This window comes from Ochotona princeps, chromosome 3 (assembly GCF_030435755.1).
Source record: "Ochotona princeps isolate mOchPri1 chromosome 3, mOchPri1.hap1, whole genome shotgun sequence".
Classification (NCBI taxonomy): domain Eukaryota; kingdom Metazoa; phylum Chordata; class Mammalia; order Lagomorpha; family Ochotonidae; genus Ochotona; species Ochotona princeps.
In genome coordinates, this window is record NC_080834.1 from 88910961 (window position 1) to 88938142 (window position 27182).

The 27182-nt window shown below is 43.9% G+C and overlaps 1 protein-coding gene across 10 annotated transcripts in view; it reads left to right on the forward strand.

Annotated features, from left to right (window-relative positions):
- Positions 1 to 27182, forward strand: part of KALRN (kalirin RhoGEF kinase) — a 712406-nt gene that overhangs the window by 309403 nt on the left and 375821 nt on the right. For all 10 annotated transcript variants that reach the window (XM_058662003.1, XM_058661996.1, XM_058662002.1 and 7 more), the window contains exons 7-9: positions 13709 to 13900; positions 16799 to 16930; positions 20187 to 20417. In XM_058662003.1, coding sequence (XP_058517986.1) covers positions 13709 to 13900; positions 16799 to 16930; positions 20187 to 20417 — 555 coding nt within the window. The remainder of the gene's footprint in view (positions 1 to 13708; positions 13901 to 16798; positions 16931 to 20186; positions 20418 to 27182) is intronic.

Below are 27182 nucleotides of genomic sequence, written 5' to 3' on the forward strand. Positions count from 1 at the left end.
CAGCCATCAACCTGGTCCTGGCTGTCGTCAGCTCTCACCTGGTGTCCTTACTAACACTTTTGCCCCTCTTCAGTTCAGTCTCAACACGCCAGCCTAGGTGATGCTGCCAAAACAGGTACGGAACATCCCATCATGCCATTCCTCTGCTCCAAAGTTTTAACATCTTCTGTCTTTCACAGGGTAAAAGCTCTTGTCTGGAACCCTGTAACCTCATCTTCTACAACTTGCTCATCTGCCCCAGTCATGCTGGGTTTCCTGCTGTTGCTTGACCACCCTGTGGCCTTCACTTTACTACTCCTCTCTAATTGGAACTTCTTCCTCCAGAGAGCTATGTGGCTCCCCTCTCCTACTTCATGTTCAGGTGTTACCCTCAGAGAAGCCCCAGCCCTACCCCAACCCCAGTATGCTGTATCCTTTTCCTAGCTAAAAATGTGTGCAGCACTGAAACATGTACACAATAAATGTTTATTAATTTACTGTCCAATCTGCTACTAAAATGTAAGCCCATGAACATAGGAATTTTGTCTGTCTCCTTCTGTGCTTGCACAGTGCCTTTACTCACTGACCTGCTTGGCTACATTGGGGGATTGACTCCTATTCACATAGGAAAATAGGGTGCATGGATGACTACATACATGGGATAACAGAGTTAAGACTTCAGCAACAAAGCAAAATATTAACGAGGCAATGAAGTTGCCTCAATCCTGAGCTATCTTATGTTTGTTTGGAGACAGTCTTGCTTCCCAGGGTTTGTAGGTAGAGATTATTGCTCCGGGAAGGAGAAGGCAAGAGAAATCTACCCAATAAGTCCCTGCCTGAACCAGACATGGACTATTCTGGGAATTTTAAGAGCAAGACAAGGGTCCAATGGGGACACATCAGAAATTGAGGCATTTTTATTGACTAATCTCACCCGCAGCCCGTTTCTCTGGGATGTATTTTTAAGACTTTTGGGAGAAATTTCTCTTCATCATGTCCCCTCTAATCTGAAAGACATCTTTGGTCAGCCCAACTGCTTTTACATTTATGTATGACAAAGTAAATTAACATGATGGGTAAGAAAATTGGTGATAGGTAATAGCTGAAGTTCTTTTTGTCTCCTTTTCCTTTAAATTTCCCAGAGCCTCACCATGTCATCTGTAAACAGGGAATAATGGTAGTGCTTGTGCCAGGGATGCTGTAAAGATGAAATATGGTCAAGCTTTTTAGGCACAACATTTAGTATGATGTTATGCTTGAAAAATGTTGAGCTATTCTTGTTGTTAGTCAGGGGTTAGAAAAAGTAGTGTCCCTTGTTTGGAGCAGCTTCTTCAAGTTCCCAACTATAGGACATCCCAAACATTAAATGTGCGTGTCTGCTACCACCCATAACAATTCTGTTGAAATGCAGATTCTGATTCCGAAGGTTGGGGAGACACTGTAAGTCTGAACTTCTGATTAGGGGATGCTGGTGCAACACACCAAGCTCTGAGTGGCTGAGTGTTATAAAAGATTGGGGGTGGGGGGTTGGCACACTGATGATTGTGTTTCCCTGAAGTCTTATGCTCTCTCATCACAGCCATAGGCAACCTACTTCCACTACCTTCTAACCAAGAAGAGCTGCAGTGTTCCCAATCACTTCCTACTAGTATCCCCAAATCTGATTCCAACTGTACCCACCATATTCTACCATTTTAATCCTGCAATGGTGAAATACATAGGCACCCATCCTTCCAAGGAAGTTTCACTTAGAGCTGAGCAAGGGGAGATAGGGTCACATCTCTTTTCTAAAATCTGCTCTTGGGTTTCCTGTGGCCCTTGGACATATGGCCAGGCACTTGTTTTCATTGCTGCTTAATGGCTTGTAAAGCAATTGCTGGAGGAAACACTGCTACAACAAGCCAGGCCAGAGGGACAGAAGAACTCATGAGCCAATGTTATCTTTGCTGAGCACCACAGCTATTCCAATCCCTTCCTTCTCTCTGCTGGACAGTGACAGATGGCTTCCACATGGTTTGACCTACTGTTCAGCCAGACCTGACCATAGAGTCATCCATCAGCTGCCCTGTTTAGCTCCCCAGAGGGCATCCTACAATTTGTGAGAGGCACAAGTTGGAGGTTTCATTCAGGACTCATTACATCTCAGAGAGCTGTTTTGGTTAAGTCTCAAGCATGGACAGCTCTTATTCCAGATGTTACTATCCCTGTGTCCATATGTTTTGAGGTGGGATCAGCAGGTTTACATGGTAACATTAAACTAATTAATCATAAGTTGATACTTTAACAGCATCAGGACCCTAAGTGGGTCCTTAACTAACGAAGAGGTTGGTAATACATATGGTTTTAGTAAGTGAGAGAAAGGAGATGAGGTTGAGCTTTTTTCCATTGCTTTGGCATAGTCTCTGTTTTCTTACTGATATTGAATGTTACTTGCAAAGCCTCTGAAAGCTATATGGGAAAATCTCCAAATGGATCTCCTCATGGTTCTCTTTGAGTGTGACAACATAAAAATGTAATATGAGCTTCAGGGCATAATGGAAGTAACAGAGGGGTTAGGCAGAATAGGAATCAAGAAGCCTGGGTTCTGTCCCCTTCTGTCACTTTCTCTGTGACTTAAAGCATGTCACTTGATGAATCAAACCGTATTTTAAGTACTTAATGGATTCAAGAAATGCCTGAGTTGCTTTTAACTATAAAATGAGATTGTCAGATGAACATGGCATCTAAAAAACTTTCGGGTTTTTTTTTGCTTCTCCTTAGAAAAGCAGAATTTGATCATTACAACATGCCTTTTTAGCTGTGTATAAGTTGTACTTTATTTTGTTTTATTTTTATAGAAAAGCTTTACCAATGTCAAAAGGGATTTGGAAAACTTAGGTATTTATAGCTTTGATAGGGTGCAACCTGGAAAATTCTATTAAAGCTATGTTAAAAGTTTTAAATTAAAATTAAAAATATTAAATCTATTAAAAATGCCCAGGAACACTTACCATTATTTATAGAGGGGAAGAAAGGAACTCAAGTAACCTTTGTGCCTCAATAACAGGATTGCCTTGGATAAGAATAGGAGATTGAACATAAATTCCCCTAGCTCATCGCTGTCGCCATAGACATCTGATGTTTTCTTAATAAATTCAGTGAGAAGTTAACACTGTCCCTTATATAGTTTTTAAAAACACTGCTCCTACTGCTTTTAAAAAAGATAAAAGACAACATTTTCAACTCTTTTCTTTGTGCCAGAGAACAAAGATGAGAAAAAGACCCTAAAGAAAAGTTTCCACCACTCTGCATACTTTGTACAAAATAAAAATTCAGTAGCCAACAACATGGATGTGCCTCTCTGTTCTCTTTAACTCTTTAGTTTTCTTGTGAGCTCAAAAATTTTGCTGAATTTGGTGGCCTTTGGCCTATTGTTGACTTGGTCAAAGCCATTGAAGAGTCAGTGTCTGGATGGCTTAAGAGAGTGGTCTGGGCTAGGAAACCTCATCTCGTGTGATGATCTGACAGACCCATCGGGATTATCCCAGTCATTCCAGTGGGTCAAAAGCTGTGGCACCTTATTTCCTAGCATGAAGTTGAGAGACCAATGCCCAGGACTCATCTGTGCAGGAATAACAACTCTCTGGTGACCTGCCTCTGCCTTGCTGGGTGTGAAGACAAGTCTCATGGTCCCTAGACCACAAAGTGCAGAAAGCCCCCACATTCATCCTGTAGAGGAGACCTCTGTGCCGTTTGGCAGTACAGTGCATGGTGAGCGGAAGGATCTGTCTCCTTATGTGGAGACCAGATGTTTCTACTCCTAAATGCCTTGAGTGTGGCTCAGTGGAGGCACCTAGAGAAGTCTGCTGTATCAGAAGGGTACAGAAGGACCCATGTCTAAAGAGTAAGACTCAAAAGGGACGTCTCCAGTCTCTGTGGATCAAAGAAAAAATTGCAGAACCACTCAAGTCCTGAGACCCTTACCTCCTGGGGCTAGAGTGTTTGCCTGCTGAGGGTGTGTGGTGTGTAGGACATGGCTTTGTCAAGTAGCCAGGGCAGTTCTGGCAGCTGTAAGACAGGGACATGCATGGCAGATAACTGCAGAAAGGAACTATTCCAAGCTAGTAGGGGCCTATTTGTGGCATGTGCCATGTGAAATGCAACAGAACTTTGCATCACTTATTTTGCTACTCTTGAAATAACTGAATTTTCATTTTCTTATATTTGCACTAACAGACTTGCACAACCTGGGGAGCCTTACTAGTCTGCTGGAACTAGATGCAGAAAAAGATGTGACATTCATTGCACAGTTGGTTGAATTCCAGACAACTGGGTGCATTATATTATCTTGTGTAACCCACAGTTTTGATTCAAAGTGGGGATCAATGACCACAGGAGAGTACAGTTCACCCCAGCTTTTAAGAGTGAAGTTATGGGATTCAAATAATGCACAAAGTTGCAATTGTCTTCTCTTAAATAATCCCTTGATCCAGAGTTTAATGCTTCCAAAGCAGTAGTCTGCATCAAATAATTATTTCTAGAAGAACCACCATTTCTTTTAGAATCTACCACAAAAGCAACCTCATGCACAGGAAAATTTAGCTGTTTTTATAGTCAAAAATTATCATTATCTTGCAAGCAATTTTACATTTAGTCATAAGTCGAGAGCAGATTCAAAGTGGGAGCCTTTTTGAACAGAACTGAAAACTTTCATAAAGATTCTGCCAAGTTCTTTTTGCAGAGTGACTCTGCTCAATTGATTTAAACACAGCAGTAGACAAGGCCTCAGGAAAAGGGGCCCTTGGTTTTGTGGTCACCAATGAATGATTCAGGAATGAAGCAAGAAAATGGGGAATTTTTGTTGGCAGCAAAAGTGAGAACATGGTATCAATATGTAGAATTGTTTAGTGAGTGAGGTTTTGCTGGAATTTGTTACTTTTTTCCCCATTTTTGACCCAAAAAAATGGAGAAGAAGCTTTAAGGGGAGGTGGGATGGGGTGAGTAACACAACAAGCTGTGCCACAACTCATTACATTTCTGAGGGTTGAGCAATTCACATCGTGGACTGTACCATATTTTGACCAGTGATGATAATAGTAGCACTGTGTATATGAAGGTTTAAATTGAATAAAACCATTTGAAGGAAGGGTTTAAGAAAGTATTTGTTGAATCAAAATTATTGGGTACAGTACTACCTTCTAGTAAGGAAGCCTGTTAGTCTGAGTGACTCAGCTCAGGGAATGGACCTAAAGAGGAGAGCAGGAGAAGAGGCCTTGGTACCTGGAGCCAGGGTGTCTGGGGTGTCCAGCTCCAGTGTTGGCTGTAAGACTACAGAGCCACAGGTACAGCTGAGCTGTGTGTGCCTCAGGAGTAGTTATTACTCCTTTCCTGGCCTCCTAGAACCAGCACTGCTCACTTAGAAATGGAAATTCTGAGGGCATTTAATTCAACTCCCTCATTTTACAGGTGAGGAAACAGGTACAGAACAATCAAATGACATCCTAAGTGAGTGTCAGAGCTGGAACCAGAGCTCTTGTGTCCTAACTGTTGGCCCAGTGACTTAGATGTCTGTGGCTGACTGATAGATTCGCAGATGGAAAGGCATTTAAGGTTGTCTGGAAGAATGGTAGAGCCAGGCATATGGGAGAGGGTGGATGGGGCAGCTGGTGGAAAGTGGAAAAGCTATAAAGAGCCAAAATACTATTCGTGCTGGCCGTGTCCCCAGGACAAGCATGACTCCCAAATGTTCCTTAGGAAAGGCATATAATAGTCACAAATTGACTGACCAAAGCCATAAAATATCACTACAACTTGCCTAATAACCAAGCACCCCAATTTTTCAGACTCTTAAAAATGAATCTTTTTAAGAGAAAAAAAAGGAAAAGCAGAAGAGAAGAAATCAAACCCCAAATACACAAAGCAGCCAGGCCTGGGTCAGGCCAAAGCTGAAGCAGGGCTCTGGGAACACAATTGCAGTCTCCCAGGTGAGTAGCAAGGGACTCAGTTACCTGAGCCGTCACTGCTGCCTCCCATGGTGCACATTAGCTAAGAGTGCTGGAATCAGGATCCAGAGGTAGGAATCAAAACCAAACACTGTTATGTGGGATACTGACGTCTTAACCAGTAGGCTGAAGTGCTTACCAGTATGCAAACTCTTAATCTAGCTTTGTCGTTTACCTCTTTCCTTTTATACTATTGAATACCTTCCCTGACATTCCTCCCTTCTCATTTGGTTTGTGGTGACCCTTGTACCCTGGGAATAACTACAGTTTAGAATCTCTTTGCTCATTTCTCTCAGTTCTAGGGGAAAGGAAAATGGGAAAGATGATGATAAACTTGGGCGGTGTGACTTGCCCTGGGTTGATATTCTGCAAAAAAGACCTTCAGAAGAACAAAGAGAAAGTTCATGAGTCAACATTGCATTTATCCCTCTATTATGAGGAATATTGCCTTTACCTCTTTTGTGAAGCAGTCATGTGTTAGTAAGATGGCTCTCTGCCCACTGATAAGAAAACATAAAAGCATTTACTTTGCTAATCTCTAGAATGTGAAATGAAAACTGTGGTCTTTTTTCTTGTTTGTTTTTATTTTTCTTCTGTGATCCTGAGCTTAAGGGTTGAAGGAGACCTTGGAAGACTGCCAGAACCCACCCCCTTAAGCAGGAAGCCCCCTCCCAACCTCCCTACTTGTGGCTCAGACCCTCCCTCCGAATCCCCACAGCGAGTGGCTTCTACCTCTTCAGAAGCACTTACTCCATTTTGCTTTAAATTATAGTTATTTGAGGACTTGTCTTAAGTCTTAGCTGTGAACCCCTGAGGGCAAAGGGGTGGGTGGGCAGGATTCCTGTCTCCTTTCTCTTTGATCTCCCAAAGCCCCCAGCACAGAGCCTGGCCCACTCTCCATAAATATTTGAATGAGTGACAAGCTGTTAATGTCTTCAGAGGCAGCCACAGTGGGACATCTCTAATAGCTAGAACATTTTTCCTAAAAGTAAGCAGAAAATACCTCCCTGTGTTCCCAGGGCGGAAGAAGTAAACAGTGCTGACAAAGAGCTGGGCATCCATAGGATGTACCAGGGGCTAGGGCAGTGCCCTGCTTCTGTCTTGCTTCTTTTCTTGCATCTCAGAGCCTTTCTTAAATGCTGGAAAAACCGACATCCTAGATAGAGCTGAATGCACTGAGGGTAGGGAGGATTGCAGATCCAAAACTTTGTATCCAGTTTAAGAGCACAGTTCTATCAGACATTGTCAATGCCCCAAGTGGAACCCCTCAGCCTACCTGTGGTGTTACCTGCAGATGATTGCTGGTCAGACTGACAGCTTCCTGTTTCTCTCTCCCATGCTCTGTCTTTGGCCTTGGGAGTGTAACTTGGCCTTTGTGTGGGTCAGGCTGCAAATGCCAAGCATTTACCCCCAGGGAGACTTTCAACCAAAGAACACGGAGACTTAGTACATAAGTAGCCCAGATTCCTCACCTCTCCGTAGGACAGTCTGAAGATATGTTTGTATCAGTTTGAGAAGGTGTCAGGAAGGACTGAACCCCAGCTTCTCATAGCACTAACCCCCTGACAACACATCCTTCCTTCATTTCCTTCCATTTCCTCTTTGACTTCTCTTCTGCCCACTCTACTACCTGGGAACCTGTCCAAATTAACTCTGCCTCAAATACTTGTCTCAAGGTCAGCTTCAGGGAGAACTCAAACGAAGCCAATGACATGAGGAATAGATTTTGGGTAGGGGGAATCTCAATGTTGTTCCCTTCAAAGGTAAGACTCTTAAAATTAGTACATGATTGTCTCCTCTTTTACTGTATTTTTAAAAATTTAATTGGAAAGGCAGACTTACGGAGAGAAGGGGAGACAGAGAAAAGGCTATTTTATCTGCCGATTCACTCCTCAGTGGCCAAAACAGCTGGAATTGAGCTGAGCTGAGTTTCTTTCAGTTCTCCCATGTGTGTGCAGAGTTTGGGCCATCCTCTACTGACTTTCCAGGCCATAAGCAGGGAGCTGGATGGGAAGTAGAGCAGCAGGACATGAACTGGCTCTCATATGGGAATGCCAGTGCTTGCAGGTAGAGGATTAACCTATTAAGCCACCACACTGGCCTCCCTTTTTATATCTTTTCCTCTATTTCCTTTTTTTCTAATAGTATTATTATTATTATTATTATCATATGATACAGTTCTTCTGGGATTTCCCTCATTCCCTTTCCCAAATCTTCTCCCCGCACACATTGATTTCCCCTATATTATTGCAATAGTATAGTTCTTCATAAATAGTCATAAGTCCATTATTGCAGGATTGGACAATGGCAGAGAATCCAGTGTAAGATTCGCTGACCATCAGGGAAGGAATACATCAACTGAATATAGAAAAAGAATTTAGATGGCATTTATCTCAGGGAATCATGGTCACATGCTTTATTTCCCCATGCAGTGGAGAGGCAGACTGTAAGAGGAAGCTGCAAAGGAAAGAAAAAGCCAGGAAGAGACATGTGTGGGAGTTTTAAACTCCTCTTGACGTGGAAGCTGGAATGGCAGTCACTTCGGCCTTTCATTGGTGGGGGGATACTGGTTTGTGTTTGGCATTGGTGCAGCTGTGATTTCACTGCCTCAGGGGTCCACCAGAATTCTACCATCCATTCCGGGTTGCAGCCTGGAACCAGGCATGAAACAAGCTCCGCCCTCCTTTGGTTACTGCAGCAGCCATCATCCAGCATCCTATTGTCAAGGTATATTTAATAGTTTCATTGGGAGTTCATCTTTGATCTGGAAGTACAGATGCATACTGCATTGTATCCTTGCATCTGTATGTGATAGTCTCCATTATACAGTTCTTATATATCCACCCCCTTAAATGAAAAGTCACAAAACAAAATCAACAAGAAGAACTTAAGTAACCTGCTACCAAATGACTAATGTGTCACTGAATAAAAAAGAAAAGCAAAAACCTTCTTGAAGAAAATGATGCTACTGTATCACCGTTGCATCAGTGAAGAATTTAATATGAGAAAAAAAACTTTTGAAGAAATGAAAATAAAAACAAAAACGTGAAAATCCGTGAGATACAGTTTCCACTGGTCTTTGTTGGTGAAATATGTCTCCTATAAGCAGCAGATAGATGGATTTTGCTTTTTGATCTAGTCCACTAATCTATGATGTTTGATTGATGGGTTTAAGCTATTTACATTCAGGGTTAACATGAATGGGTGGTAATTGGGTCCTGCCATTTTAGCAATGGGTTTTTCATTATTTGATTTTAGTCTTCTGTTGTTGTTTTACTGGGATGTTCTTCACATTTGCCTTTGGTTTTGATGAATGCTATCACTTTTCTCTGTCAAGAGAACATCTTTAAGTATCATTTCTAGGGCAGGTACGGAAGGGGCATATTCCTTGAACTTACCTTTATTGTGGAAGAATTTTAATTTATTTTCAAAGACAAAGGAAAGCTTTGCTGGGTACATTATTCTGGGCTGACATTTTTTTCCTCTGAGAATCTGAAATATGTCACTGTATTCTCTTCTGGCCTGTAGAGTTTCCTATGAGAGGTCTCCTGTGAATTGCCATTCCTCTATATGTCAATTGACTTTTTTTCACAAGCACATTTAAGAATCTTTTCTGTATGTTCAACTGTAGAGAGTTAGATTATCTATCATGTGTCATGGTGAAGATTGCTTTTGGTCAACCATGTTGGGATTCTGTGCCTCTCCTGGATGTTGTTTCCCAATTCTTTCTCTAGATTAGGAAATTTTTCCCTTACTAACTCATTAAATAAATTTTAAAACCCAGCTTTTCTTTCTGCACCTTCTGGAACTCCCATAATTCTTATACTTGGCATTTTAATAGTGTCTCTTAATTCTTGAATACTTTCCTTAGTTTGACTCAGTTCCTCTTCCAACTTTTTGATTGTTTCTCCATTGTGGCAAGGACTATCTTCCAATTCTGAGATTCTTTCTTCTGCCTCATTCATTCTGTTGTGGAGACTTTACACTGAATTTATATTTGCTCTATTGTGTCCTTCATTTCCAGTAATTCTGCTTGATTTTATTTCAGTGTTGGTATTTCCTGTGTGACATATTCCTTAAATTTCTTGAGCTTCTGTATGTGCTTCTTGTTGTTGATAAGCTTTAGAGTGAGTTTTGTTAATTCTGAATTCCCCATTTCCTTGATGTATTCTTCAGTTAACTCTGAGGTTGGCAAAGGCTTTTGCTACTTTGCAGGCGAGATTTCAGTAATATTCATTGTGTCTCTGCCTCTTCTTTTGTCCCTCATTGTACTTTTCGTTAGCAGATTCTTCTCCTTAAGGCAGGTTTCTAAAGTGTGTCACCCACAGATCTACAGTTCAATTTTATTTATTGTGATTGGTACCTGGTTCTTTGTTTACAGTCACTTGTGCCACTTCCTCCAGCAAGTTTCAGATCTGGATTCTTGTGTTAGGCTTCAACCATGGGCTGCATAGTGCAGCTCCTGGCTCACCACTCTCTGCTTCCTGTGATCCCATGCTTTGCTTCACTGTTGTCTGTACAACCTTTCTCCCACTTCCAGCTTAAGCAGCCCAGGGTAAGGGAGACAGCAGGTGTACTAAATAACTAAGTTGTTGGTGGTGCTGATCTTGCCAGAACCTGCTGGCTGTTAGGTCTGAGGTCCACCTGGGCCTATTTTGAATCATAGGATGCCAAAGTCAGTGTTGTTTTCCCTGAGAGATCAGCACAATGCACTAAGCTGAAAGTGAATTCGCTCCCAGCTAAGAGCATGCACAGCTCACTATTGTACCTCCAGTTTCAAAGCCTTTGCCACACTGTACAAAATAGCACCTGATGTGCCACTCATGTAGTTCTTGATCTGCTGGCTGTTAGGTCTGGGGCTTCCTGGACCTATTTTGGGTGGAACCTGTAGGATGTCATGTTGGTGTAATGTACTGAGCTAGAAATCAGGTTGCTCCCAGCTTAGTGCATGCACAATCCTGTCCCACAGCCTTTGCCTCCCTACACAAAATGGTGCCCAATTCAGCACTGGTGGGGGTCTGAGCTGTGAAACCCACCCTGTTTCTGCACCACCTTTTTGGATTATACTACCTTCTCTCTGTTCCTGGTTAAATCAAACAAGCCAGTAGGGCAGGGAATTCTTTGCCTGGATTCACCTCCTGAGCTCATGGTGAACTCCCATTCACACCTGGCTTCTGGTGGAGTTCAGATCGTTGCTCACTGACTGCCACTGTGATATCTGGTGACTGCAACACACCGTTGCTCTGCTGCTTTCCTGTGTCCATCAGTCTCCAGGTGCCTCGCTGCTGTTGGCCTATCCTCCCTTATTTTGTGGAATATGCCCTCTCTGCTTCACTCTGGCTAATGTTTCTCCAGCTGTTTAAACGTATCCTTACCCTGTTCTGCATCTTTATTTTCTTTTCCTCTATTTCTAAGTGCAGGATTGTGACCCCCTCAACCCATTCTATAAATAGAACTTAAGCTTGAACAGAGTCTGGGTCCTAACTCAGAAAATAAGGCTAGTAATGAATCTGAGATTTTTGAAGGATAGTTGTTTTGCATGAAAATGGTCAGTAATATTCTAGCTCTGTTAAGAAAATGCATTCTGTCAGGAAGGTCTCCAGCCAGACTAAAAACAGAGATGATGCCTGCAGGTCATTAAGCCCCGGGATGGATTTGTGTTCTAATACTTCACTTAGCCTTTAAACTTCCACAGAGACCTTTCAAATTAGGGGAGACCTTATCAGACTGGCCTAACTTTGGCCTGGAAGTGCATGAAGGTTGGATACAGCCAAGATGAATGGGACCATCACGCAAACTGGAGAGGCAAATAAAGAATCTTCATTTAATCTACCCAGTATTAATGAGCTACACCTGAGCTAATAGAACCTGGAGAAATACTGTAGCTGAAGGATTTGCGTTGCCATGTGAGATTTGTAACAAAGGGAGGGCATGCACATAACCTGCCTCCCCGGTCCTTCCTCAGACAGACTCTGTGGGATTCAGAAGGCACCCTGTGGTTGCTGCAGTATTACTTGATTGTTTTGACACCTGAGACAATTAACAGGAGGTAGCAGTTAAAAACAGACATCATCACTGCAGCTTTACGTTTGTGGGGTTTGTTGTTTGTCTTGTTTCTTCCTGGAGGGATTTTTTGCTGGCCTAGTAGGAAACAACACACATGTTCATGAATTTTTAATTGGCAAGGAAAGATGGAAATGAACAAGATCAGCAAAAGATGAAAGCAGACAGAGGGGGCAAGGGAGCTCCCACTGATGCTTCCTGGGATTAGGTGGGAAAATGTACCTAACTCACGTGGAGATAAGAAGGGTGCCATAGGTTTTATCTTTAGCATGGAGAAATGGTGTGGCTTTTAGTGCTCTGTCTAGGTAAGCCTAACAATGACCAATGGCATGGGAAAGGCAAGTGGGAGGATGGAGGGACTTTGTCCCCTGACAGAAAGGTGTGGGATTATTATCTCCTTTTTCCTCTTGGATGAGCACTTGTGCCCCTTACAGTGGCTGCAAAGCCCTGCTGTTCGCTGAACAAAACAGACATCATTGCCCCCTCTATCTCAAGCCATTGTTTGTTTTAAAAAGATTTATATATATATATATATATATATATATATATATATATATATATATAAAGATTTATTTATTTTTGTTGGAAAGGCAGATGTATAGAGAGGAGCAGAAAGAGAGAGGAAGATCTTTGTCCAATGGTTCACTCCCCAAGCGGCCACAACAGCTGGAGCTGAGCCAATCCAAAGCCAGGAGCCAGGAGCTCTTCCGGGTCTCCCACATGAGTGCAGGGTTCCAAAGCTTTGGCCGTCATCCTCAACTGCTTACCCAGGCCACAAGCAGGGAGCTGGGTGGGAAGCGGGGCTGTCAGAATTAGAACGGGCACCCATATGAGATCCTGGCACGTTCAAGGCAAGGACTTTAACCACTATGCTATTGTGCCGGGCCCTATTCATATTTTTGAAAGGAAGGGTTATGAAAATAGAGGAGGAGACAAAGGAGGAGAGATAGACAAAGATCTTCATCCACTAATTCAGTCTCATGTAGCCACCATAGTCGGGGTAGACCAAGCCAAAGCCAGGAGCCATAAATTCCATCTGGGTTTCCCACATAGGTTGCAGGGGTACCATGTACTTGGGCTTTCTTCTCTTTCCTTCCCAGACACATTAGGTAAAAGCAGAGCAGCCAGGACCACCATTCCAGTGTGAATCCTGCATCACATGTAGCAGTTTAGCCTGCAGTGCCTCATCTCCAGCTTCCAAGAGTGCTCTTGAAAGTAGTGCTGTCCCCCTGGGATTCCTTCCTAAAGATGCTTTCTAGGAATTCCATGTGCAGTGGCTTCATCAATACTTGGTCCAAGGGGTGGGTGTGGTGACACCTTTGTAAGATAATGCTTGGGACACCAAGTTCTCTGCTCTGCTCTTGTTTCAGCTTCCTACTTTTCATACCTTAAGAAGCAGCAGGTGATGATGCTCTCACATTCTTTTTGTCTGTCACTCTGCCTTTCCAATAAACAGTTGATGCAAAAATCCGTGCTTGTTCATGCAATGCAAGGTCTCACTACTTTCCATATTGTCTGTCAACATTTTGTGTTGTAGATAACAGAAAACCTTAGCTTGCACTGAGAACAGATACCAGCCTCTCCCAAACTTTTGTTCTAGATAGTCCCTTGCCCCAAATATCTGGCCCCAAATGAATGCCTTTTCAACCTGCCACATTAAGCACTTGCTCTCCTTTGCTTCCTAGAATGCCTATGTCAACATCAACCGCATCATGTCCGTGGCTTCCCGCCTCTCTGAGGCTGGCCATTACGCCTCTCAGCAGATCAAGCAGATCTCCACGCAACTGGACCAGGAGTGGAAGAGCTTTGCTGCTGCTTTGGATGAGCGCAGCACCATCCTCGCCATGTCAGCGGTGTTCCACCAGAAAGCCGAGCAGGTGAGCCTCTGTTGTGGCTGCGGATAGGAGGGCATGGGGCTGGAGCCAGTTGGGAGCACACTGTACACAGAGCGCCCTCTGTAAAACACCAAGGACAGTGCTCACGAAATAGTCTGCTAGTATTCAAGTTAGTCATTGATTCAGCAGAGTGGCACTCACATTGCTAATGAACAAGTGATGTTCTGACATCTTCAGGTGTTTTCAACTTTCATTTTTCTACTTAACATAAAAGAAATATCAGGCAGGGTTTATGTCAAAACTGCCTACTTTTCATTTTTAACCTTTACGAGAGTTCAAGGAAAGCATCCTGTTAGACTCAGTTGGCTGTATGTTACTCTTTGTGTCACATACCCTTTATGTCAGTAAAATTTTAAATGCATTTGGGTCTATGTAGGCTTTATGTACATGTACACAACACACAGTCATATACATGTTTATTCATGTATGTATACACACATATATACAGACATATATGTGGCTGTTATCTGACATCAGATAACCTGTGGCACTGTGGTTTCATACCTTGTATGTGTAATATTAGAGCCTAACCTCCAAATTTCATTCTTTGTAACATGTTTAAGTAACTCCATATGGTCTTTTCCTAACTGCTTCTCTTACCCACTAGTCCTAAGTTCCCTGTTCCTCCATAAAATAATAGGGTAAAAAGATAAGGTAAAAAAAAAATAGCGATAATTGAAAGAAGCCTAGGTTTTGAAGCCAGACACGAGTTCTATTCTTAGCTCTATCATTTATTAACTTTAGCAAGTCATCTCATCATTTTGAGCTTGTTTCCTCATTGCTAGTGTATAAGTATTCATAAACATCACAGGGCTGTTATAAGAATGAAACGCTAGAGGTGGGGCGCAGAGGGTGCTCAGTGTGCTTAACCAGTGGAATATTTACTCAACACGCTGTCTTGATGTCTTTTATTCTTTCTGTCTGTGTTTGGTTCTACTTGAGCCACACAGATCAACCATAGCCCCACACTAACCCTTTGTAGATACTTTTTGAGATTGGTGACAGTGACAGATATTCTCTCTCTCTTTCTCTCTCTCTCTGCCTCTCACTCTCTGTCTCTCTCTTTGAACAAGAACCCATATCCCTTAGTTTATTCAAGTCAGATCTCCCACATGTATGACAGGAAGTCAATTCCTTGAGCCATCCCTGTGGAGTCTCCCAGGATCTGCATTAGTAGAGGCTGAAGTCCCAAGCCAGAGGTTGGCACTGAATCTGCTCACTGAAGTATGAGATGTGGATAGCTTACCTCCTAGACCAAATGCCTGCCCCTGGTTCTTTCTTAGAATGGTGAGATTGTTGAATCTTCTCTTTTCTCTTCAGCCCCTGTCATCTGCACATTTTATTCAAGGTTTATATATATTGGCACAAAAGTTTCAGTGTTTCTATCTGTATCTTTGGTTTGCTTTCCTTGAGCTCACCACTTTGTGGGATCTGTGATAGGACTCCTATTAGAGAATTATTTTTAAAAATCCCAACAGTCTGGAAGAGGTGCTCCCTCAACCATAGATACGAGAAAGTCAAGTTGTTTCCATTTTCCTTGGTAAAATAGTTGTTGCTGAAGTAAAGAAGCTTCTGGAATGTCAGCAAGTGTGTGCACTCTGATGCTAGGTGACACATGGCACTCTTCCAAAGCTCCTGGGAGATGACCTCATGTGTTGGGGGAAAAAAAAAACGCTCAGAATAAAGTCAAAACAGCCAAGAGGCATGGACTGCTGACAGTGACTACAACAAACCACCAGCTACAGAAGATGACTCAATACCAGAACTCAGAGTAGCTGGAGGAGTTAACCTTTATTTGATGTTTCCTGACTAAGATTGGTTTGGATCAGAAGCAATTTTATTTGTATCTGTTTTTTAATGTGATTTCCTTAGGTATTAGCAGTCCTTCAGGAGACTCATAAACCATGTTTTCTTTTAGGTGGAAGAAGAAAATACTGATCAAGGGCTATTCTTTTGCATTTACTTAGGCAGCTCTTTATTGCTCTCCTATGGGCTATTCTTGGGAATTGGATAAAAAGGTGATCAGGCCATTAATTTAAATGGAGCAGGGTACCAGGCAAGAGGAATCACAGATAGACCATTCCAGACTGTTAGGTGAAGAATGACTTGCATTTTACAGGTGTGTTTTTCTACTCAGTAAATCTGAATGATTTCAGATCACTCAACCCTTTGTGCATGGAGAATCACAGTCTTCCACAGCTGTTAATTTTAATTTTTAAATTATTTACTGTATATCAAGATCTGTATTTACATAGCTCATCCCATAAGCCACTGCCACAGGCCACACAGCTGTCTGTCCCTTTTTGCTACCCCTCCCTGCTGCCACCTCCCCAGACTTAGTGGGAGTCCTGGTGAGCCCTTACTTCTGTTCTCTATGGGAATAATCTCAGGTTGCCTCGGGCCCTGTGTGAGATATCCTTTACTCCTCTTCACAGTTCAGTGTACACATTGTAAAGCACAGGTGGAAACAGCTCATGTGTTAGAGCAGCCCTCACATATACCTGTGAGTGTGATGGATGGGCAGCAAGCTCTAGGGCATCCATGGGATGGGTTGAGCTGTTTACATTCTATAGTTTAGCATGCATACATGAGTGGGTGCAACCTGCTCAAAATCCAGACAGCTCACTCTGTCCCCAACCCCAGAATTTCCGGATGGTGACCTTTGTGAAAACTATACTTCCTGAACAGCTGCCTGGGTCAGATTCTTGCTGACCATTAGTATATGCATAAGTAAAAGAGGGAAGAACTCAGTCTTCTGCAGAGGGCTCTGAGGGCTTCCATAAACCTCCACGTGTTTTCCAAAGCTGTGTGACCCTTTATAATCCACCCCTTCTTTAGCTGTTGAGCTTCCACCTTGACCCACCCAGCCTCTCTTTCCAGTTCCTGTCAGGAGTGGACGCTTGGTGCAAGATGTGCAGTGAAGGTGGCCTGCCATCTGAGATGCAGGACCTGGAGCTGGCGATCCACCACCATCAGTCCTTATACGAGCAAGTGACCCAGGCCTACACGGAGGTGAGGACTGAGCAGAGGCACCAGGGGCTTGGGACATGTCTGCAAAAGGCTGAGTGTACACTGTGGTTGGAAAGGTTTGGAGTGGGCTGTATCTGGGTTGAATTGGGAGGAAGAAAGACTAGCTTAAGCATCTTAAGGAACCTTTGAATTATAGTGTCTAAACAGAAAGCAGAAAAAATTGGAACCATTAGAAGCACCACATTCACAAATTCCCTCTCTCTACTTCCCCCCCTCTCTGTATCTATCTCTTTCTCTCTGTCACACTCACAGGACACTTGTACCCACCTACACACTGGCCTCACTCTGTAGATGAGGATCTTCTTGGGAGATGAGTAGAAGGAAGTGCAGCTGTGAACCTTTATGGAGTTTATCTTTCTGATTTTATGAGTGGACATGCAGCTCATCAAAGTATGCAAATACAGGCCATAAATAAGTGCCCAGGAGTGACAAGCTGCTGTGGATATAAAGGGTGAATTAACAGGCTCTTTCAGTAAGAAATGAAACCCAGGGTTGTGGCAGGGTGGGAGAGTGAGGAGGGAGGCAGGACAGCACACTGTGATACTGAATACATAAGGAGGTTGAAGTTTCCTGGCACTCCGCTAGGTGTATCTGTGTGGACATGCACACATGAGCAGGTTGACCAACTGGCATGGTCCTGGTGGGAAGATGATGAAGAAAGGTGAGTGAGGAGGGGGACACACATGCACAGCAGGCCCATGTCTTCCCTAGAGCAAGGTTGGTCAGAGAGGCATTTACCAAAGAAAATTTCTGGACCACTTACCTGAGACACCAAGGGGATGAGAGGATGGTCAAAGAAGCAGATTCTTGAGTTCCTGAACCAAATATTGAGTTTGATGTATGTTGAAATCTAAGAACAAATAGATCTGTAAAGGCAAGGGTTTTTGCCTTAGTTCAAATGAAGTTTGAGGAGCTAGCTAGCATTGTAGCATAGTGGGCAAAGCTGCCTGCAATGCCAGCATGCCACGTAGGTGTGCCAGAAATTCTGGCTGTTCTGCTTCTGATCCAGTACCCTGGCAATGTTCCTCAGAAAGCAGTGAAAGATGACCCAAGTGTTTGGTCCCCTGAATCCACATGGGAGATTAGGATGAAGTTCCTGGCTCCTGGCTCCTGACTTTGGCCTGGTCTGGCCCTGGCCTTTGCAGTCATCTGGAAAGTGAACTGGTAAATGAATGATCTCTCTTTCCCCGACACTGATTTTCAAATAAGTGTAAAGAAATCTTAAACAAAGCAACCCAAGTTTGAGTCCTGGCTTCCCTGTTTACTTGCTGTGTGACCCAGGGTAAGTTGCTTAACTACCCTAAGCTGTTTCTTCTGTGAAAGGGCCTCCTGTCTCACAGGGTAAAGGTTTATAAAGACAATGTATGCAATGCACCTGCATCAGTGCCTGATGGTGATGGAGTATTACTAAGCACAGTAACGTGTAGGAGGCAGAGAGGGAAAGCCTTTGGGCCAAACATGATCTCACCAGCCCAGATCCAGTTGGCTCAAGGCTGTCTCTCTTACAACACAACTGTGCTTCTGCTTACTGGGCAAGAATTTCTAAGTTTACTCCTCATGAAACTTAAAAATACACTTGTAAGTGAAATTGATATTGTATTTACCCTTGTGAGGTGGCACTGTAATTACACATATAGGCATTCTATTTCCCCAATTTATTCTCAGGTCCCAGCATTATGGAATTTAGATCTTCCCTGTAAGCTCAGTTCAGAGGACAGGGGCTGTTCCTGACTTTACAGATATAGACAGAGGCAGAAGATGGCAACTCAAGTAGATTTGGATTTCTGGGGCTAGATCTTCCATGTCTGTGTCCCCCCTCTCCTCCTCCCCAGCCATAGCAGGGTGCAAAAGTCAGCATTTGCTTATCTCCCAGTATATTATGGTAGTTGGAGATGGCAGAATCAGGGGGAGGAGGGCTGATTTCCTCTTCTACCTCAGCCACACCCCCACCCCAGCACACCTCTTAACCACACCCACACCCCCTCCCCAAGAGTGTGTCTGTGCAGCAGTTCCCTCTATGCTCCTCTCAGATGCCTATGCAGGCCACTGTCAGGGCTTGATGGAAGGGTTGGAAGGTACAAGCCCACAAAGGACCCCTCATTCATCCTGGTGGATGAAGATGGAAGCAGAGCTGCTTCCCTGCCTTGGTGGTTGGAAAACAAGATGTTTCACCTTGGAGCCAATTCTGATGTCACGATTAGCCCAGTTAATTTGGAGTCCTAAAGTTCTTTTAGATTCCCCAGTCGCCACTTAATTTAGGTTGGGAAGATGCATGTTCTGTCAGGTTCTCTGCTAAGTGCTGCAGGGTCACAAAAGTCAATCCTGCCATGCCACTTTCTAAAATTGTTGGGGCTTTAGTCTGTGCCAGGATTCCAGTGCAGTGACATTCCAGAGGAATGACAGGGTTGTCAACCCCACCACCTCCCCTCTCAGAATGTGGGTGTTAGGAAACCTGGGAGCATACTGGTTTGGATACAGTCTGAGGATCCATGTCTTATTCTACTGCTGAGATGAGGATGTTCCTGTTCCAGTAAAAAGAAAAGAAGAACTTTTAAAAAAGAAAAATGAAAGGATGTGCAAGGGAAAAAAGAAGATGAAAGATAGGAATGATGGTGGAGGATGGTGTACACAGAGACACCTACTACTGCATACTGGGTCCTGTTCTACAGGAGCCCAGGGGTAACTCATTTCATTACCGCAGCTCTGAGGGAAGTACCACTGTTTTTCTTTTACAGATAGGAATATTGAGGCCCTGAGAGGTTAGGTCACTTGCCTCTGATCCCAGAGCTGGAAATTTAGGACTGGATAGAGGAAGTTGAGGAAGAAAGAGTGGTAAAAATTGGTAAGATAGGTGGCTTGCTCTGTGATGTGAAGTTCTGCTGCAGGCAGAACTAGTCCATGAATCAGTCAAAATGTTCATCAAGTGCTTCCTCTGTGCCAGGTGCTATTCCAGGCACAATGGAGAGAGCTGTGAACAAGGCAGAGTCCCTAGCCCTTACAAAGCTAAAATCCAGGAGGAGTCATTCCTCTCCTACAGGGTTCCAGGATGGCCAGACCTCCACGGGACTACAGGGAGGCCACTGAGACACTCTGGCCAGAACATTTCTTGGTTGTGATGGGCCTAAGGAGGATTGAGATTCTCAGGTATAATCACAGACCCAGGGCAGATCTTCCATGCCCCTTGCTGAGCACTGCCTGTATCTTCTCTCATTTGACCCAGGCTTTTTCCTTTCTGTAGGTCAGCCAAGATGGCAAGGCCCTGCTGGATGTGCTGCAGCGCCCTCTGAGCCCTGGCAACTCTGAGTCACTCACAGCCACAGCCAACTACTCCAAGGCAGTACATCAGGTACTGGACGTGGTCCATGAGGTGCTGCATCACCAGCGGCGGCTTGAGAGCATTTGGCAACACCGCAAGGTGCGACTCCACCAGCGGCTGCAGCTCTGTGTCTTTCAGCAGGATGTGCAGCAGGTAACTACTCCGCTCTGTTGGCTGCTTCTCAAGACTGAGCTGGAGGCCTCAGCCTGGGAAAGTCTGGATTTTCTCAGGGAAGATGGCAGTTCAATCCCTAGCTAGTGCTCCACAGCGCAGAAACCTGAACGTGTCACTGGACACTGCTTACCTAAACAGTTAGATTGATTCCCCCTTCTTGCTATACGGTGCTGGGAAGGGAGATGCCATCTCACAAACAGCAATGACTTGCAGCCACAGAATGTGCTTTTCTTCCTCAGCAGTGATATTGTTAGGCCATTTGGAAGGGGTTTAGGGAGGTGTGATGGGGCTGATTGAAGTGAGGGGTGATCTTAACTATATGGTTGATTTGACTCCCCAGAGGGTTGGCTTAGTTTTCAATCAGGGATGATATGGTGGCCTGTCAGAGGAGAGTGGTGGGTTGGGAATAGGATCTTTTAGAAAATTCTTTGGCCAGGTTGGACCTGTGAAGCCAGGTTTAAAACATGGGCTACTAATTATTCACTATGTGTTCCTAGACTGGAAGTGATTTTTGGATTTGTCTGACCTTTTTGCATGCCAGTAATGACTTTTTCATTTATCACAAATCATAAAGACATCAGACAGTCTTACCACACATGTCATTGCAGGTGGATAGGTGGATAGCCCATTCTCCCCTCACCCTCTACCTGTTTCTACCTCCCTGGGTGTTACTGGGAGCTTTGCTGGGAGGACTGATGGATTGCTGTAGAGTCTGGGAGCCAGGGTCTGAGATTAAGGCAAGGGTCACCTTCTACCCTGAGTGCTTCGTGGGAAGCAGGGGATGCTTGTGCTTAAATACCAGTTTTCAGACTTTCCTAGGGCCACTATAATAGCAGGATCACTCATATATAAGAAAGAGTTCCGACTCCTTCTGTTCTTCTGTGCTGTTGACCAGGTGTAATCCAAAAGTATGGTGCAATGTGCATGGAAGATTGAGAGCCAGCTGTACATGTTTTTCTGAGTGTTCCCTACCCAGATGTTACTAACAGGACCCCTGGTGCTGGGAGCTTCAGGTGGACAAGCAGGATGAAGGTGTCATCCTTATCATGGAGTGTGACAGCTCAGGGTCTGTACCCATGAGTACCAGGACCTTTAAGGCATTGCCCCATTCTCGAACTAGTCTAACTCCTTCACAATGCCCTCTCCCAACTGGCTATCTGTTGGGTCATAGAGGGACAGGTACACTGTCTCAGAACAGATGGACACTGGTGATGTGCCAGCCAGCTCTGAACGGGGGCTGCCAAGATGGAAAAACAAGCAAATCAGTTAGTTGCTTGCTACTGCCGTCTGGAGCCATCCACATACATGCATCATGCCCTAACACAGGAGAGCAGGGAGGCTGCCTGTGACTGAGACCGAAGGGGTGCCATCCTCCTAGACACAAAAGAAGGAGCATGTCTATTTCTGTGAGCTCTTGGACTCACATAGATTATGGCAGATGAATGGTCTTGCAGCTTGCCCTGCCCCATTGGCATCCTCCTCACTCTCCGGCTGTTTTGCTTTATGGCCATGGTGCTAGGATGGGCTCTGGCGAGCTGCCATGGGGCTGCCTGAAGGGCGGCCAGCCAGACTCGACTACTGGGGAAATTGCTGTGATCAGATTTTTCTGAAGACCCTTGACATTGAAACTGAAAAAAGCAATGAAGTATTCTAAAATGATGCCTGAGGCTGTTGTGCAGCCTGGCTCTTAAAAATGAGAGTCCTTCTGAAATTAAGACCCCATCAATTTACCACATTGTTTACACTGTGCAAAAGCAAATGGAAGCCTATGAGATGGGGTGGGAGGGGACTTGGGTTTTCCTGGAGAACTGAATTTCCCAGCATGTTTAGCTCCATTGTTCTTGTCAGGATTTGTGACAATAATTCTGGAAGCTTGACTTCATTTACCTACTGCCCCACTCACTTGCTGTGTTTCTAACACCAGGATGGATGCAAGAAAATAGGTGAGAAAATTAAGGATTTTGACAATGATCTCAACCACTTACCTATTGCCAAGACAACCTTTGGTGCTTGGGCTTCAGAAGTGTGCTAACATTGCACCCTTGAGGGCCAGACCAGGGGACAGACTTGATCTCTGTTCTTCTGACTCCCAGGATCACACTGGACAAGTAATTTCATGCTCCCACAGTTATATATAAATGTGTGTATATATAACTTCAATAACACTTTCACCTTTGCATTACATTAAAGTTTTAAATTCTGCAGCAGCTCATCTGTTCCAGTACATTCTTGAGAGCAGAAACTGCCACTTTTTTTTCTGAGTCCCTCACAGCTCTTGGCTGTATCTGGCATGAAACCGGGTCTTTTTCTTTACATTTATTGAAATGGGCTGAAATTAACACCCCCCCCCCACTTTTGTACTTTAGTGAAGTGCATCTCACATCATCCTCCTTCTCTATCCATCCAGTAGTCACTTTGCTGGGGAATCATTACATTCTGCCCATGGAGATTGTGATATGAAAGTTTTGGGGCTCCAGGTTTTTCCAGCCCAAACAGAGAATGAAAGGGCATGACAGCAAAGTTGGGTCTCAACCATGTGCCCAACATGTACTAGGTACTGGCAAGATGCCTGGCGGTTAGAACAGCACAAGATGTACATATTTGGAAATATGTGTACATATGAAAAACCAGAGCATGACAGTCATCATGCAAGGCAATAACATACTGATGGAGTAGTTATAGGAAGGAAGGAAGATAGAATTGTTTGAACTATCTAGTCTGGGTCCAAGACCCCTATGCACATTTAGCACTCATGGGGAGCTTGGTGAAGAAGCAGCAATGGCCAGGACAATGAAAATGCTTGGATCCAAGCATGGCCTTGGCATCGAACAGAGTGTAAATCTTGAGTGACCTTGAGTGAATCTCATCACCTCCTGGTGCTCTTGTGTCTACACCTCTAAAACAAGAAGAATAGTAATAATAATTGTTTCATAGGACTAAATGAAATACAAGTACAGTGCTTTACACCATGCTGCCCTTCGGATCAATATTGAGGCAGAAATCACAACTTCTTTGAGTGGTGCTTGGGCGCCCCCTGGTGCTTGTGCATTTTGGAGTTCCCACCCTGATAGTTCTCTTTAAAAGCATTAACTGCTCCTTGGTCAGATCATTTGTTTTATTCAGTGCACAACTGTCAAGGTCCTGGAAAGAGCATCTGGTCCAAGATCAGAGACAGAAAGTAACTCTGCCATGACTGCACAGCTGGCTGATGGCAGTGCTAGGACCAGAAGCTGGCTCTCCTGGAAATAGTACATGAGAGAGGAACTAAGGAGACAGGGAGCAGCACATTCCACCCCAAAACATGGAGGAGTAGGCAGAGCCAGATGAGAAAAAGACAGCAACCCCTGTTGGGAAGGGACAGCAAGCCAGCCTTTGCCTGTCTGACTCCTTGTTCCATTGCTATTTCAGGGGGAGAGGGAGGTTTTTTCCAAGTGTGAATCTTTTGCTCTTTAAGGGCCCAAGCCATAGTAAAGCAAAAAGGTGTGAACCAAAGATGGACACCAGTGACAGATTCCATCTGCACTTCTGTAGCCAGAGCTGTGGCCTGTCATTGACTCTGTACTTGCCTTCTGTCCTAACCAGAAAACTTTGTGTTTTCCACTGAGCTAAGGGACAGTAGCAGTAAAGCTTCAGAATAAAACCGACATTGGGGTTCGTTAATTTGAAGAAAGGCACAGACCTAATAAGAGACACCTGCCATGCTACTGCAGTAATTTTCAACACTAGTGTTTTTCCAGTTAAGTGTAGGACAGTACTGAGCAAAAGCCGGACACACAAAACCACCCCAACATCATCAGGTGGCCTCAACTTTTTATTGTTTCCCCTCCAACTCCTCTGACTTCCCATTTATGTAAGAGTTAATTCTAGGTCCAGATGGACCAGATTGTGGTCAGAAGAACAAGGTTCAAGCTCTTTCTAGGAGATACATGTTACATTCTATTTTATCTTGAATAGAGAAGCCCCCTGCAGGCCATCCTGTTCTTGACTCCCTGGTGCCATCAGATTTTTGCCAGAATAAATCATTAAAATACTTAGGAGCACTTACTGCTGGAAAAATACTGTGTGAGGAGTGTAAATATCTCTGCCCCTAGGAGCAGACATGTGCACCTAAGGATGCCCATGTGACTGGGTTCAGAGCCAAAGCAGCAAAACAGCAATGAGCTAGAGGAATTAAAAGCACACAGCATTCCCTCTGGTGGGTGTGGGATTTGTGCTGGTCTAGGGAGCACAGGTGGGTTTGGGGGGTTCTGAATGGGAGGTCAGAGCAGAGAGCTCAGTTGTGGGTAGGGCATAAGGAAGAGGATGTCTAGGATATGCTTGCTCATGCTGCTGGTGATGGTGGTGGGAGTTGAGGCTGGAAGGGGATGGCTGTGAGCTAGAAAGTATGAGTGGAGCAGTGATGCGTTTGAGGCTTCCATGTCCTCTCTTCAAAACTCTACCTTGCTTTTAAGTAGTCCAGACAGGGAAACACCATGATGGCAGGATTTCTTGGGCTTTGTAAATTTCCATTATGAATTGATGATAATTAATGTTAATTTTAAGTGAATCTCATCTTCCATCTTTTTTCTGGAGCCTTGCGAGGAAAATTACAGCTTTGACCCTGTCAGAAATTGCTTGCCAAAGAATGTCTGAAAGGAATTTAGGAGTGATTTTTGTCATTGTTGTTCACTCCAGGTAATCAATCTTTTACTAGCAGTGCTGACTGTATTCCTTTAATCATACTAAACCAGTTTGGTCATTGTGTAATCCAGTTGACAGCTTTGCATAATCAAAAGTGAGCACTTCAAGTTGATCTCTGAATGACTGGTTCTAAAAAAAAAAGTGACCAGAATAATGAGAATGTGTCTGGAGACTGTGTCTTTCCATACAAAAAAAGGATTAAAGCCTCAGAGAAAAAAGACTTGGGACATACTCAGCTCTCACTTGAATTAGGGAAGGCCCAGGGTGAAAATCATTGTTGAAATTGCAAACAGACTGGTTACTTGGTGGGTCCATTAGAAAGGGGATTTAAACATCAGAAGGGTAGTTAGTACCAACCCTGAGACTCCATTACTTGGAGCAAATGTGTCTCTAAAAATGATGTTGTTCGTGGGATTAACATCTTTATGAGTAAATGTGCTTGAGCATCTAATCCTTTCACTTATCTTATTTAATCTTTCAACAGGATGAAACAGCCGACAGCTCAGGCCCCATTTTTCTGAAAAGGAAATTGAGGTTTAGAAAGATTAGATTAACTTGCTGAAGGTAACAAAGCTGGTGGCTGATCAGGGAGTCAAAGCAAAGTCCACCTAGCTTGGAGGTCCATGCTCTAGGGCTCGCTGTTATTCCATGGGCATTATGACTGAGCAATGGAAATAAAACACACAGCTCCTGGCTTTCAGGGGCTTATAGTTTTGTGCTAAAATATCCCTGATCAATGAGTTCTAATAGATCACTTGGTCTCAGCTAATCTAAGACTTCCTTAGCATCATATAGCCAGTGACAACTGTGATGGATCCTCAATCTACCTTCCAATAAGAGCCACAGACAGTCGTAACCAAACACTGTTTTCCTTATGTCCCACCACTTTAAAACTGACCTAGCCTCGTGGCGAAGTCCTCTCCTTGCAAGTGCTAGGAGACCATATGGGTGCCATTTCAAGTTCTACCTGCTTCCTGCTTGTGGCCTGGGAAAGAAGTTGAGACAGCCCAGAGCCTTGGAACGCTGCACCCATGTGGGAGACCTGAAAGAAGCTCCTGGCTCTAAGCTTCGGATCAGCTCAGCTCTAGGCGTTACAGCCACTGGGAGAGTGAACCAGCAGACAAAACATCTTTGTCTCTGTCTTTCCTTCTTTCTCTAAAAATTTGCTTTTCCAGTAAAAAGAAATAAATCTAAAACAAAAAGCTGACCTCTATAATTATTTATATCTAATACAAATTTCCCTGAAGCAGACACTGTCAATTCTAAATTTTTCACAGACCTAATTATATTAACTCACCATTGTATATTTTTTCTTTGTGGCATGCATGTATCTTGGATAATATGTTTGCCCACAGTGGTAATTAACAGTTTTAAAGTTCTCAATTAAATTTTTTCATGGTGATAGTCTAATCACATAAATGTTTTCAAATGGGTAATAGTTGATTCTTTGTGCAGAGTGAATGCCTGGAAAGATTGTAGGGTTGAGGCTCAGCTAAGTAGGGAGAGGGTAGAGAGAGACTGCAGCTTATTAGACTGGCTTTCTGACTTCAGTGAAGGTTAAGAGACAGTCCCATCTGTCTCTTTGGTGTCCTTCATCTTTGAGGTAGCATTCCAACCCTCTCCCTACATTAGGAAGTTGGAATTAAAGGCTCTAAGTTCTAGACCTTACCATGTGTTCTTTAGCCTCTGTAGGGTTAGAGAATTAGCTAGAGCCTTGCCTCTTACTGTAGTCCCTACTCTGGTAGGAGGAGCCTCAGGGTAGCATCAGCTTAGACTCTGGGTCTTTGGGACTATCAGGAGCATCTGCTTAGTCATGGGTGTGCCAAGAGGAAACACTGCCACTGTGAGGGAAAGAGAATCTGTACACCTGCTAATGAGTTTTAGCTCAACTCTCAGCAAGATTTTCTGGCTTCTTCTGCCATAGCAAGACATTTATTTTGATTGTACTCGTTCTGAGGAAGGAACGGAAAATGTGTTGATGGTCACTGGGCATTTCGAATGGTGCCTGCATACTCTTAAGTCACCAGGAGCTGGGTGGCATTGACTGTTCTCTGCAGAACCAAT